Source organism: Salvia splendens, chromosome 16 (genome assembly GCF_004379255.2).
Source record: "Salvia splendens isolate huo1 chromosome 16, SspV2, whole genome shotgun sequence".
NCBI lineage: Eukaryota > Viridiplantae > Streptophyta > Magnoliopsida > Lamiales > Lamiaceae > Salvia > Salvia splendens.
The window spans coordinates 10,628,539-10,641,363 of NC_056047.1; the positions used below are offsets into that span (position 1 = coordinate 10,628,539).

General features: G+C 36.4%; 1 protein-coding gene, 1 long non-coding RNA gene and 1 pseudogene across 6 annotated transcripts; 1 reads left to right on the top strand and 2 right to left on the bottom strand.

Annotated features, from left to right (window-relative positions):
- Positions 1-1,059: 1,059 nt before the first annotated feature.
- On the bottom strand, positions 1,060-1,682 carry LOC121771534. Its single transcript, XR_006044062.1, has 3 exons — positions 1,623-1,682; positions 1,458-1,518; positions 1,060-1,251 (listed from the first exon to the last, which is right to left on the bottom strand). It is a non-coding gene; the product is annotated as an uncharacterized LOC121771534 (long non-coding RNA).
- Positions 1,683-2,397: 715 nt separating this feature from the next.
- LOC121770168 lies at positions 2,398-5,063 on the top strand (annotated as a pseudogene).
- A 467-nt stretch (positions 5,064-5,530) lies between these two features.
- LOC121770860 lies at positions 5,531-9,264 on the bottom strand. 5 transcript variants are annotated; one of them, XM_042167647.1, is made up of 6 exons: positions 8,666-9,264; positions 7,947-8,016; positions 7,705-7,778; positions 6,580-7,555; positions 5,923-6,395; positions 5,531-5,835 (listed from the first exon to the last, which is right to left on the bottom strand). In XM_042167647.1, exons 3-6 carry the CDS (start codon positions 7,773-7,775, stop codon positions 5,727-5,729), a joined length of 1,629 nt encoding a protein of 542 aa, XP_042023581.1. In that variant the 5' UTR covers positions 7,776-7,778; positions 7,947-8,016; positions 8,666-9,264; the 3' UTR covers positions 5,531-5,726. The 5 variants fall into 5 exon arrangements, with proteins under 5 accessions (XP_042023581.1, XP_042023580.1, XP_042023582.1 ...); XM_042167646.1 differs by having other exon boundaries at positions 8,613-9,264; XM_042167648.1 differs by lacking the exon at positions 7,947-8,016 and having other exon boundaries at positions 5,923-6,392.
- Positions 9,265-12,825: the final 3,561 nt, after the last annotated feature.

The window sequence follows — 12,825 nt, forward strand, 5'->3', positions numbered from 1 at the left end:
CAAATGTCAATAATAACCCTGTAATGCATACAACCACCTTCTATAATGCAACACGGAACCAGTTTTATAGAATCAATCTGATCCGTTGATGCCTTAGATCTAACGCGTAATATTAAGAAGGAAAAAGGATCTAAGATGTGAAAAGGAGAATAACGTTCCTATATATATATATATATATATATATATATATATATATATATATATATGTTGGTTTCTTCATTTGTGACTTGAGAGAGAGCTACAAAGGTAAAAATGTAAAAAATAAATAAATTGAGTTTATATTACTGTTTTGCTGGCAATTAATTGTAAAAAAAAAACAACTCTTGAATGAATTGCAAGCCTGCAACTGACAGCAATGAAATGGCCCAATGGCTTCTCCTGTCACAACATGAATCTATTTATGCCCCACTGGCTGGGGATTTTCCATACACAGGTTTATCACAATAACACTTGTAATATTGATTATTTGAGGGTTAATTCAAATTTTATTCAGTAATAGTAATTTAATACTGCATGTGATTCTAAATATAGCCCCTCCATACAAAACACATTACAATTGCTTTTATTTTGTAGAGATGGGTTTAGTACTTTGGTTGTTGGGCCTATTCGTTTTTTTGCATCTCTTCGTTACTTGCACGGGCCTAATACTTCTACTAGGCCCAATCCCAATTTTCAATCCTCTCTCTGAACTCCCTTGAGGTAATCTAAATAGTATGCAATATTTAAATATGCAATACTAGTCCACTAAAAGTAACTTTCATACTATATCTCACCGTAATATTGAATTTTATTGATAACATTAATTTACCTTGACTCCGCATCCATGTTCATTACTCCTAATATATTTATGCCCAAGAGAAAAAACCAAAGTTTATACATGGAACTAAGTAAAAATTTGCCAAAAAACAAATTGGCTACAAAAGTAAGGGTCCTTTGCAAATCTATCCAGACAAGGCACATTCCTCATTTCCTTCCCTAACTAATTAAACATAAACTACTATTCAAAACTTAGCATATTTTTCTAGTACTAACTTGATCGATGCTTAAAAATCAATACTAGTACTAACAAGGTAGCAAACTCCATGTTTTATGGGATGAGCGGAATTTGCTTGTTGTGTATTGGACGTCGTCTTCTAACCCAAGAATAATCCATTGTGAAATATTCTGACTTGTTAGGGTTCTCTACCCATTCTCTCCATGTCCCTCTTTTTGTCGTCATCACTTCTTCTTGCTTCTCAATCCTTTTCTCACCTGTAAATGGTCGCGTCGTAAAATATAGTATCAGAAATAAATATACGATACATACAAGTGGAGTGATGATCATACATACATATTATGTCATGAAACAGTTTTATGTTAGAATCAAAAGATACTAGTTTGCATGTGCCAGTTTGAGTTCTAAAGTACTTTACATCCTCTTGCCTTTTCAAAAGTAGTAATAACTGAAAATACTCTACCTGCTGAATCTTCCAACAACCTTTTCTTCATCATATTTTCTTTGTAAGCTGAACTCTTCACCTTTGATCAAACCAAGATATTGTCACTAGATAGTACATTCACACACACACACAAAGAGAGAGAGAGAGAGAGAGAGAGAGAGAGAGAGAGAGAAATGAACATACATCTGCCACTACTAGGAGTTTGAGTTTTCTTGTTAGTGATAGCTGAGGTTGCTGCTGTCCTACAACAAAGGAAGATATGAAGTCATGAGATCATGCTTGACTAATAATGTAAGAGAGAAAAGATTCACATAATAGGAAGACTATTACCATACTGCTGCAAAGATTCTTGCACATTCACATTATCAGAAGATGCCACCAAAAATGTGACAGCTAGGCAGAATGCAGAAACAAGTTTCTTTGACAGTTCCATGGCAAGATTATCAAACTAGATTTTTAACTCTCTCTTTAAATTTGCCTTGTGAAATTTGAGATTTATACACTGGAAAAGAAGACACGGAGTATAAAAAGGAGATCGATGCCACAACAAGAGAAGGACATACACAAAGCACAAAATCAGAATTCCAAAACAAGTTGAGAGATACACCTATATTTTATAGATACTCCACTTTTTAGGGAACTTCACACAATTTGGGATGAATTTTCTTTTATGTTTTGATACCTACTATGTTAGGACCACAAGGCTACCACATTCCGACAAATCAGCCACTCTAATATGTGAAGCAACTTCAAATGCTTAAGTTAGTTTTTGTATTGTCTAAAGAATACTACTTCTTTAATGTCTCTTTTAAAATCTAAATTTTGTTCAGATTCTGTTGCTGACAAGAAAGAATATACTAGTATTAGATTTAATCAGTTTGATCAAGCTTCTTATTTTTGTCAGTAATTATATAGTTCTTTCTGATTCTCCTAAAGCCTATATATGTCGTTGGCTAGGATGGCCTTCTGTAAATTGGTTAAAAGAATAGTGTTTATTCAAGATGGGAGATCCTGAAAATCGAAAATAAAACATGTAGTCCGCATGACCATCTATAAATGAGACATATGCAATAGGCAACATTCTAATAAGGTTTCGAATTAACTTGAGAGCTGGAAACTATACCTGTGGGAGCAGTTTCAGCTTCAAGAATCCTCAGCAGTTGTGTAGCAAGACAAGCAAAAGAACGTCGAAATCCAGAGTGAAGGAAGGTGAAAATCCAGCATATATCCCCAAAGATCGGCATATAGCAAAGGTGAAAAGTAGAAAGTCCACAAAATTATGTATCAAACGCTAGAATAATCTGTAAGCATTAACAACACACATGTAGTACTAGTACGTATACAACATTTGTTTTTGCATAGAGTGTCAAATGAAGAAAACAATGGACAAGAAAATAAATACTGAAGGTCGATTACCTTGCATTTTTCTCTTATTATGCTTATACCCTTCACACACATTTCACATCTAAAACTTTTCAACCAATATCTTTTGCTCGATTGCAAAATGAATAGAAATATTGTGTTTTGGTGAGTATTGTGTTTGACCTTTATTGCTGCTTTTATTGGTGACAGACTCATCAGCTTTTGAGTTCGGACGAGCATGCCACATTTTTTACGAAGAATAAGCTGAATCCTGCTGACTATCGCCCCGATATTGCTTTTCAGGTGTTAGTGTTGGATCAGAACATGCTTAGGGCTATTCTCAGAAGCATACGAATTCACAACTTGCTTTAGTTTTGCTTATGTTTTGTTGATACTCGTATTGATTTGTGTATTCAACTCAATTTGATTGCATATCCAAGTTGAACTCATTCGATGCTACCCTTCTATTTGATATTTGATTTATTATTATTTTTTTCTGTATAGAATACATGCTCACTTTTTCTTGAACATCAACATGTGAGCTCAATGTATTGGCAATTTTAGGCAATCCAAACAATTTTAGATAGTCGCGTGAACAAAAGTGGGAGGCTGAAAGCTCTCTACGTAAAAACACAAGAAGGTCAACTTTTGGAGATCAAACATATAAGAGGTTCTCCGGTCTCATGGGTCAGTACAACAGCTTAAAGTAGCACATTTTGCATATATCCATTTGACAAACGTAATTACACTCATAATCTTTGTTATGAACTGTTACAGTTCAATTGCTGCAAGATCTGCGTATTACTGCAACTGGCAATGGTGAGAAACTTTTACGCCTTGTACAGAACCCGGTGACCCAGTATTTATCCACCTACAGTCGTAAAATAGGTGAAGTGGATATTCTTTGCTGATTTGTGTTTCTAGTGTTTGTGTTTGCTGCCATATTAAATCCCAACTGGTTTTATTGGACTACAGGCTTCTCTCATAGTTCAGAAAAGTTGATTGACATGCACAACTATGTTGGTAAAATCAACGTAGATTTGGATTTAGTTTTTGTGGTACATTACCAGTCTTTCTCGCAATTTTCTTCCCTTGTTTAATTTATTGTTCTTTATCAATGCTATTCATTTAGCTTAAATTCGTTAACATTCTTCTCTGGTGCATCGATGGTTAGGAGCAATGTCCCATGGAAAAATTGATGAAGATTATGTTGAGGATTATATCTCAAGTAAGTGCTCTAGAATCCATGACATGTGCAACCTTAAGTCAACATCTTTTGCAGGACTTTTCTTATATTCGCTGCTCCTTATATTTTTAAATTGTGAGGAATGAGGTATAAGTTTCCCCTTATCTCATACCCGAGGAGCACTTAAGCCTTCAAATTAGATTAGGTCCATTCAGAATAGTGATTTATTTCAGTCTGGGCCCACAAAATCACCATTGCCAGAATGCCTCCTTTGCTTTATTTTTTACAATTTGATTGATGAATTTAGTTTTCTGAAAAAATACTACTAAGGAAGAGAAGCATAGAAATGAGATGGATAAATCATATGATTAATACTCACCTTTCTAAGTGGAACTGTGGAAGGCATATCACAAAATTAGTCACTAAAAGCCAACATAATCATGAGCCTCTAGTGATGGACTCATTTGAAATGAAGAAAAGTAAATATTAAAGTTTAGACACATCATAATGATTTCAAGTGATTCAGCCGTTGTTTGTGCTGTTACTTCTCTTTTTCAAATCACTTCTTTGAATAATAACTTTTGGTACAGTAAGGTGACATATGTTGTTGATTATATCCTAAGTCAGATAATCTAGTTTACAAAGTTATTAAGCCATATTACCTAATTGGTCAGGGTATTTTTTGCAAGATTTTCACAGTTTGCTTCTAGTTTTTGTTTTTGGAATGTGTGTATTCTGACTATCTTGATGTCACTTTGCAGTCTCCGAATATCCATTAAGTGCTGCTGCATATGCCATTTCGATAATTACAAATGCTGTAGGGCGAAAATTCAAGATCTTGTAAGTCGTAGCCAGAGCCCTAGGCTGTAAGTTTGGTTTCATATACAAGCCGCAAGCGCAAGCAGCGATTTTAGCAGATTTTCAGTTTTCCTTTAACTGAACGTAGTTTTTTTTTTTGCAGTTGTTATTTAATTATATATATAAGTATGATCATCGAGAGCGATATGTTTTTGTAAATGTTCGTTCTTATGTTATGAATTTTGAGATAATAGTAGAATATATGCACATAACCTAGTAATAAAATATCCTAAAAGTACTAATAAGTTTTAATTGCAAGAAAAACATGAAATTAGGCACCATATAAATGAATTAATTTGCATAAAAATGATTGACATCCAAAAAACTTGGTCATTGTAAAAGCTACTAATAACATCATAATGACCGAATCTGATATTACATTATTTAAGTCCAATATTGGTTTTTAAACATGATTTATGTGATAAAACCTGATTTAAACATTTTAAATCTAATTTACATGAACATAGCCACTTTAATATCTCTTATGTCTGGAAACATCAAATGCTACAGTTAGTTTTTGTACTCCTGTCTAAATGTCTCTATCAGAATCTAAATTTTGTTCTGATTCTGGTGCTGGCAAGAAGGAAAATTAGATTTAATCAGTTTGATCAAGCTTATTATTTTTGCCAGTTTTATAGAAAGTTGTTTCTGATTCTCCCTAAAGCCTAGAATGAGCTTTTGTAAATTAAATAAAGAATACTGTTTATTCAAGAGGGAGGTCCTGAAAAGGAACTTGTGTTCTTTTACATAAAAATAGTTTAGATAAATAATGCATGTGGCATTTTACACAACAAGGCTAGAGAAATTTTAATTAAAACAAAAATAATTTAATTTAGATTTAGCCTTCTGCACCTAACAACCTAACATGTAGTTAAAAGCCTTTAGAATCTACAACAGAGAAGGCCAGATCTCCAACACTTGTGTTTCCGAAAACGTCTCCTCTCGGCTTCTGTCATTCTCACTGGACTGGAATTCCATTCAGATTGTAATCTGCCCAAAAAACAGACAGAATCATCAGTTGGTAAGGATAAGAATCTCCACGAGGGAACCACAAGAGTAATAGAAACAAAGGTTTACACTGGGAAGGCAAAAGATCTGCCACTGGTTGCACTGCCATCTGAGCGAAGGGAAACGTTTCCAGAAAATGTTATTGGCACTGAGTGTGTTATGTAACTGTCTGCAGAAAAGCTCGACTCCCCCGGATCATATCTCCGTAGACTAACAACTGGTCCATTGTCAGCAGCCCTATCATCCTTGCAGTCAAGGGACTGATCCAGAGCATTATTATTGTTGTTCATGTCATTTCTGCCAGAATCCTGAGGTTGTCCTCTTTGCCTAGGATCTGAAGGAATTTCAGATTCGATCACCTCTCTCGAGTCAACAGGCTGTTCCTTTATGAGTTCTGTTTCCCCACTTGTAGCACCCAAGGAGTTGAAATTGAACGTTATGCTTTTTGTTTCCACGTGACTGTTGTATTTTAAGCTACTTTTCTGCGCATCCTCCTTCGGCCTTGCTTCTGTTGATGTCGCAGCAGGACCTTCAGAAAACTGCTGCCAACAAAATGTCATTCTAGATTAGCTACATTTACAGCTTGCTGTTGACCAAATCATGCTCCTAATAAATTTTCTAAAAACTTGACCACAAATTCTTGATACTGTCTTATAAGTACTATATGTAAAGGAAACTCAGAGAATATAACTGACAGTTAACATGATACTTTTAGCAAGAACAAACCTGATCTGGCAGCTCATTTCCATCAGCATCAAAAGCACTGAGAAAAGATCTGAGGAAACTACGAGTGCCAAATTCTTGAATTGGAAGAGTCTCATCTACAAAAGACTCCACATCAGGAGCATGCGTTGCTGCTTCTCCAGTAGCTCCAAAATCCATTCCATCCTTCTGTATCGACTCCTCCAGATTACAACCTGTGGTGGTATCCTTGAATGAAGATCTTTCTGACGGAGAATTTGGCTGGCCTTGGACAAGGAATATCTCATTGCTCCCCTGCTGATTGGCAACAGCAAACTCTGAATCCTCCAGTGAAGTAGCAGCTTCTACTACATTTGATATGAGAAATTTGTCATCAACACCTCCAGTAGCCTCATGGTTGCTATGATCATTCTGAGGATGTGGAAAACAATTCCCAGACTGACTATCCTCAATATTATCAATCAATATTCTTCTGTTTGCAGGCATTCCCTCATCAACGCATATATCCTTCACAACATGATAATTGAGTTCCTTATAGCAAACTACCAACTCAGGTCGCTGATATTCCAACACATTTTTATCCATATACAAATGTTTATCTCTACCAAACAAGTCTGAAGCAGTAGCTACATATGGAGACATACAATCACTTGATCCATTTTCATTATCATGCTCTGGTGTGGTTTGCACTTCATCTTTAGCATTTGTGTCAGACGATACTGAATCTATATCATCCTCCAGACTTTCCTGACGACAAAGAGGTCCATTTTGAAACACGTCCCTTTTAAGGTGTCCATTTCTGTTTGTGGAAAGATCATCTTTAAGTTTAGGGTTCCAATACACCTCTGTGCCTTTTACATCAAAAGGTGAAGGATGGTGCGTTTCTTTACTTCGAACAGGCGCGGGATCAGAGCCCCTCCCCAAATATTTAGAGTCGTAATGAGTTCCGTCCTGATTCTCCTTCATTATCATCATGTCTTGTGCAGCTGAGTCACAGACACTGTCACAATGTATGCAGATTGATTAGATCCTACTGGCAGGCAAGTGAAAAATCGAAAGTAAAATATGAAGTCTGCATGTGCATCTATAAATTATACATATGCAGTAGGAAATATTCTAATAGCGTTTTGAATCAAATGGAAACTATACCAGTTTTCACCCTTCACATCTGTGGGAGAAGTTTCAACTTCAAGAATCCTCAGCAGTTGTGTAGCAAACATTCACTAGATAAGCAAAAGAACGTCAAAATCCAGAAAATATTCCCAAAGATCAGCATATAGCTAAGGCGAAACGTAGAAATTCCACAAAATTATGTACTATCAAACGCTAGAACAATCTGTAAGCATTAACCACACAAATGTATGCATAGAGAAATTACATAAATCACATACCTGGTCATACAAGTTACAAGAATGTATCCATCATTTATTCAGTAACATAACATACATTCACATAAATCGCCTGAGAACAACAGAAGCAGTGAAAAGAATACTCTGTATTTGAAACTTCTTCGGGGTAAAAAAATAGTAAGCTTAAATGACTTAAAATTTAAATATTGCCTTGGAGATAGTAACTGTGAGAGCCTAAATGACTAAAAAATAAGCTTAGGATTCTAGGAACCTTCCATTTGTCTAATACAGGAAGGAAAGAGACAAAAATAGGTGGCCACTTTTCAAAGGTAAATTGAATATTGCCTTGGAGCTAGTAACTGTGCGCAAAAACAGGTAAACATTGACGTAGGCAAACATAAAGCCACATAGAAAAAGATGTTTGCGTACACCCGTTTTGTCCATAACCAATTAAACCAGATCAGTTTATTCACAATTTCAAAACAAGATCACACTCCAAGGCAGTGTCTATTATGCTTATACCTACACACATTTCACACCTAAAACTTTTCAACCAATATCTGTTGCTCGACTGCCAAATTCCCCAAAATCTAGCAGATGCTAGATACTCCACACAGAATTATACAGAAAACTTTGCGCACAGAATTTTCGATATAATTTTGCAAAATAATATAGAAAATTAAGATAAAACTGCACAATAAGAATTACCGTTTTAATCAACAAGCGTACACGATCTCAGTAATATGAAGATTTCAAATCACCTTTTTTTCCTGCAACCTCCTTCTACGAATTCGCTAGACGTCCTTCCTTTCCGTTGCAACGTTTCATTGGACTGATCAACCTCAAAAATACAGGATTTGAAAGCAAGGAAAAGTTTCCATATATAAACAGAGAAATGGAGGAACAGCTGCGTAAATCCAACAGCCAACAGAGCAACTAATTCGTACAGATCCGAAATGAAAAGACGAAATACGAAAATGCGCTTAGTTGACAGCTAAACACATAGATAGGCGTAGGGATGTAGGTAACGTGTGTACGTGCGTAGGAATGAAGGAGAGAGAGAGATGGATTTGGATCCCCTGCTGTGGCTGATAGCACAGCAGGGGATGCTGTTACACACAGCACAATAATTTAATTTAAAATAATAATAATAAAATATTAATATATTTTTTATAAAATAATGTATTGTGTGTGTAAATATTGGCACAGCCCCTGCTGTGCACAGCAGGGGATCCTTGCCCAGAGAGAGATAGCCTCCTCACCTCACGCCGTTTGAATAAACATAAAACAAATATATCTATACAACAACTGTATTTACAGATAGATGAGGCCGAGTGAAAGGCAGGCAGAGAGTGGCAGCGATCATCAATCCCTCGCCACTAAGAAATAAACATATCCAACTGCTCTTATTTATGAGGTTTCTCTTAGACGGAACAACTTTTTCCGTTTCCGATACTTAACGGAACCTATAACGAAAAATGGAAAATGGAGTATTCATTTTATTATCCGTCAAATTTATTTCATGAAAATGTAAAATTACATACTAGATATTATTCAAATTTCTATGTATACTATGATTAATAATAGTTGTTTCAATCCTTTAACCATCGTAACCACATACTTATATATACCACATTATCGTATAGTTATGAAAAAGGAGGAAAAGGCTGCACTGCACATCATATGTTGCCATGGTGCTTTAAATTGGATTTAATCACTAAATGTGGAATATTTTGTAGCGGATATTATGGTGAACATTCTAATTAATTTTCAGTCCACCGGTGGAAGATCATAAATAAGGTGAAAATTTAATGCCAATCTATCCAAAGTTGGTGGAAATTATATATCCGATATGATAACGAAACTACTAATATTTGGTGAGTAATTACATTCCATAATCTTTCAATTTGAGTTATGTAGGCTAAACAATTAATGCGGCAATAAGTAATTCAACCAATAAAGTTTGAGTTTAATAATGTCTTATATACGTAATTTACTTGAATCCATAATCCCTATTTTTCTACTCAGCCAGCTAAAGCTAAACAGTAGTAGTATTTACCAATTGCTAGCACACCATTGCAATTGGCAACTTGTGCTCACAACTTATACATGCAATTTGATTTCTCTATAATATTGATTACAAATATAGGCCATGTTGAGAATTTTAATCGGTGTCACACCATATTATTCGTTTGACATTTCAATCCACCTGCTCGCAACATTGTCTACTCAATGAAATTAATTAGATGACTACATTGATGAGATTTGTGCAATATATACACATCAATATAATATACTCCTTATTAGACTTTCAAAGAACATACAGTATGATGCAATTTTGGACATAGAATAATTAATTTGTGGTCATTAGGTGTACATGGGAGGGAATGCTCGTAGTGGAAATGATGACCACGTTAGGAAAAATTATTGAAAGGTCCTGCAGCCAGCTTAATTCTACAATACTATCACATACAATTAATAATCGATCGAAATTATACTGTACTAGTAATGATTACTTTCAGTACACAATTCGATTTAATTTCAGACGGATTGCTTATTGTTAAAATAAAATTCATAATTCTTATCTCACGTCGACTTGGTAACGATCCTAGCTCACCTATATAAGTGTGGATAACCCTCCCCCTTATGAGACCTTTTAAGGGGTGAGTGGCTCATTTCTAATATGGTATCAGAGCGGGCCCAAGTCGATGATGGATTATATCTCTTTATCTCTTCTCTTGCCTACCCACGTGATGGAAGTCCGATGTGTCATTCCGGCCCACACGTGAGGGGGTGTGTTAAAATAAAATTCATAATTCTTGTCCCACATCGACTTGGGAAGTGTTAAAATAAAATTCATAATTCTTGTCCCACATCGACTTGGTAACGATCCTAGCTCACATCCCCTAACCCCTTTTAAGGGGTGAGTGGCCCATTTTTAATACTTATTGTTAAAACTATATAGGAGTACATCAAATTTAAAAAACCATTGATCTTATTTAATTAAAAAAAAACTGAATTGGAACAAATTGCAAAAGTAAAAGGACAGGTACAAAGGCCAACCCTAGACTCCACACATGAGGGTGAAGGATAATTCTTCATTAATTCTTTGCAGTCCCAGTAAAATGGTTATGTAATGATCATATCTACAAACATGTCTGACCTGAAACAAAACAATAGAACTGTAAATTCATTCAACTATTTAAAAACTTTAGAAAATTAGTAAAACCGAATATGACTTTGACTATTTAACTAAATAAAATGTCCATATATCCATATAACACATGAGTTCCAAATATAACGAATTTCTAGTGAGCGACATCGAGAGAACTAGGATATCAGAGTAAGCTATGAAATCCACATAGTACATGTAGATTTGATACAATAACAATTGTTAGAAGATCACACGAACATCACACGAGATCACAGTAAATCAAGAGAATTATATGGGAGAATATTGTATCATAAATATAACATAGTAATTATTATAATTTAGGTTTACCTTATTTATAGAATATCTTAGCTTATATAACATTGTAGCCTCTATGTTCATAATGTAATGAATAAGAATATTTTTCCCTATCAAGCTCTAACATGGTATCAGAGCAGAACGATCATGACTCAGAAAAATATCATCACAACCGATAATACCTATTTCTCGACCTTTTTTGACCAAAATCGATCCAACGAATCCAGAACCTACACCAAAACATGTCAGACACAGAAGATACGAAGGAGGTGGAACAGACAATAAGCCTCAGGAACAGCAAGAGCATTACAGTACCATTCAAATTGAATGGTAGGAATTACCCATTGTGGGCACGGTTGATCAAGGTGAAGATCGGAGGAAGGGGGGCCTACTCCCATATAAAAAACGATCCCTCAGAACCAAGGAGCAAGAGATACGATGAATGGGAAGAGAACGACCTTGTAGGGTTCTCGTGGATCGTCGACAATATTGAAAATGACATCATCGGATTTTGCCCATCACCAGACCTCGAAGGCCTTATGGGAGAAGCCCGCGGTAACGTTCGAAAGCAAGGCAGACCGGTACCTGATTTACGACCTGGAAGAGAAGGCAATCAACATCAAACAAGGCAACATGGATCTAGAAACATACTACAGAAAGATTCACAGATTGTGGATCAATATAGATCGGAGTCAGAAACAACTGATTAGCTGCTGTGATAAGGGGATCGACCAATTCCGGAACTACTCAAACTCCAAACGGCTCATCAAATTCCTGACTGGACTAAATCAGGAGTACGATTCAATCCGAAGGGAGATTCTGAAGGAAGAACCGGCGCCATAAGTGGAGGCGGCGTACGGATGGGTAAAGACGAAGGCGGCTCGACGGAGAATCATGCACCGACATCATCCTCACCCACCGACAAAGCCAACGGTGGAACTGAATCATCATTTGGCGGAGAAATCGAACAAGGGTTTGTCGTACAGAACCAACGACCGCCGCACCGAAACAACGCGCCACCATCACGACCCGCGGCCACCAGCCAACTGGGAAACAGGGTCGACACCTCGAAATTATGGTGCTTCCATTGCGGAAGGCAGAAGCATACTTGGGAAAATTGCTTCAAACGGATCGGATACCCGGATTGGTGGAAGGAACGACAGAAGGCAAAGAATTCCTCTGCCCAGGCGAAAATCACCATCGGCGTAAACGGAGAAGGGGTCCCGCGGTGAATGGAGGCCGGGAATCATGGGGAATCAACCGGAGTCGGTACCGGGGTGCGACAGGAGTCTCCATCGGCCGGCGGCAACATGAGGGGTGCCGAAAATTTTGCAGAGTGAACTGAAATCGGAGGAGGCGGCGTCAAAGAAGGTAAAGTATAATCCAAACCCTAAATTCAATTATGCAGATTATAAGTTTCCCCCACTCAAGTTTGGATAATACAAAAAAGAT

What these genes read in the sequence shown, in the direction of transcription:
- LOC121770860 (XM_042167644.1), bottom strand. Translation starts at nt 7,775, where the DNA reads ATGTTTGCTACACAACTGCTGAGGATTCTTGAAGTTGAAACTTCTCCC. An exon ending in GAAATGAGCTGCCAGATCAG is followed by an intron (nt 6,396 to 6,579) that starts GTTTGTTCTTGC and finishes TTTTGTTGGCAG; the next exon opens with CAGTTTTCTGAAGGTCCTGC. An exon ending in AGATCTTTTGCCTTCCCAGT is followed by an intron (nt 5,836 to 5,922) that starts GTAAACCTTTGT and finishes TTTTTTGGGCAG; the next exon opens with ATTACAATCTGAATGGAATT.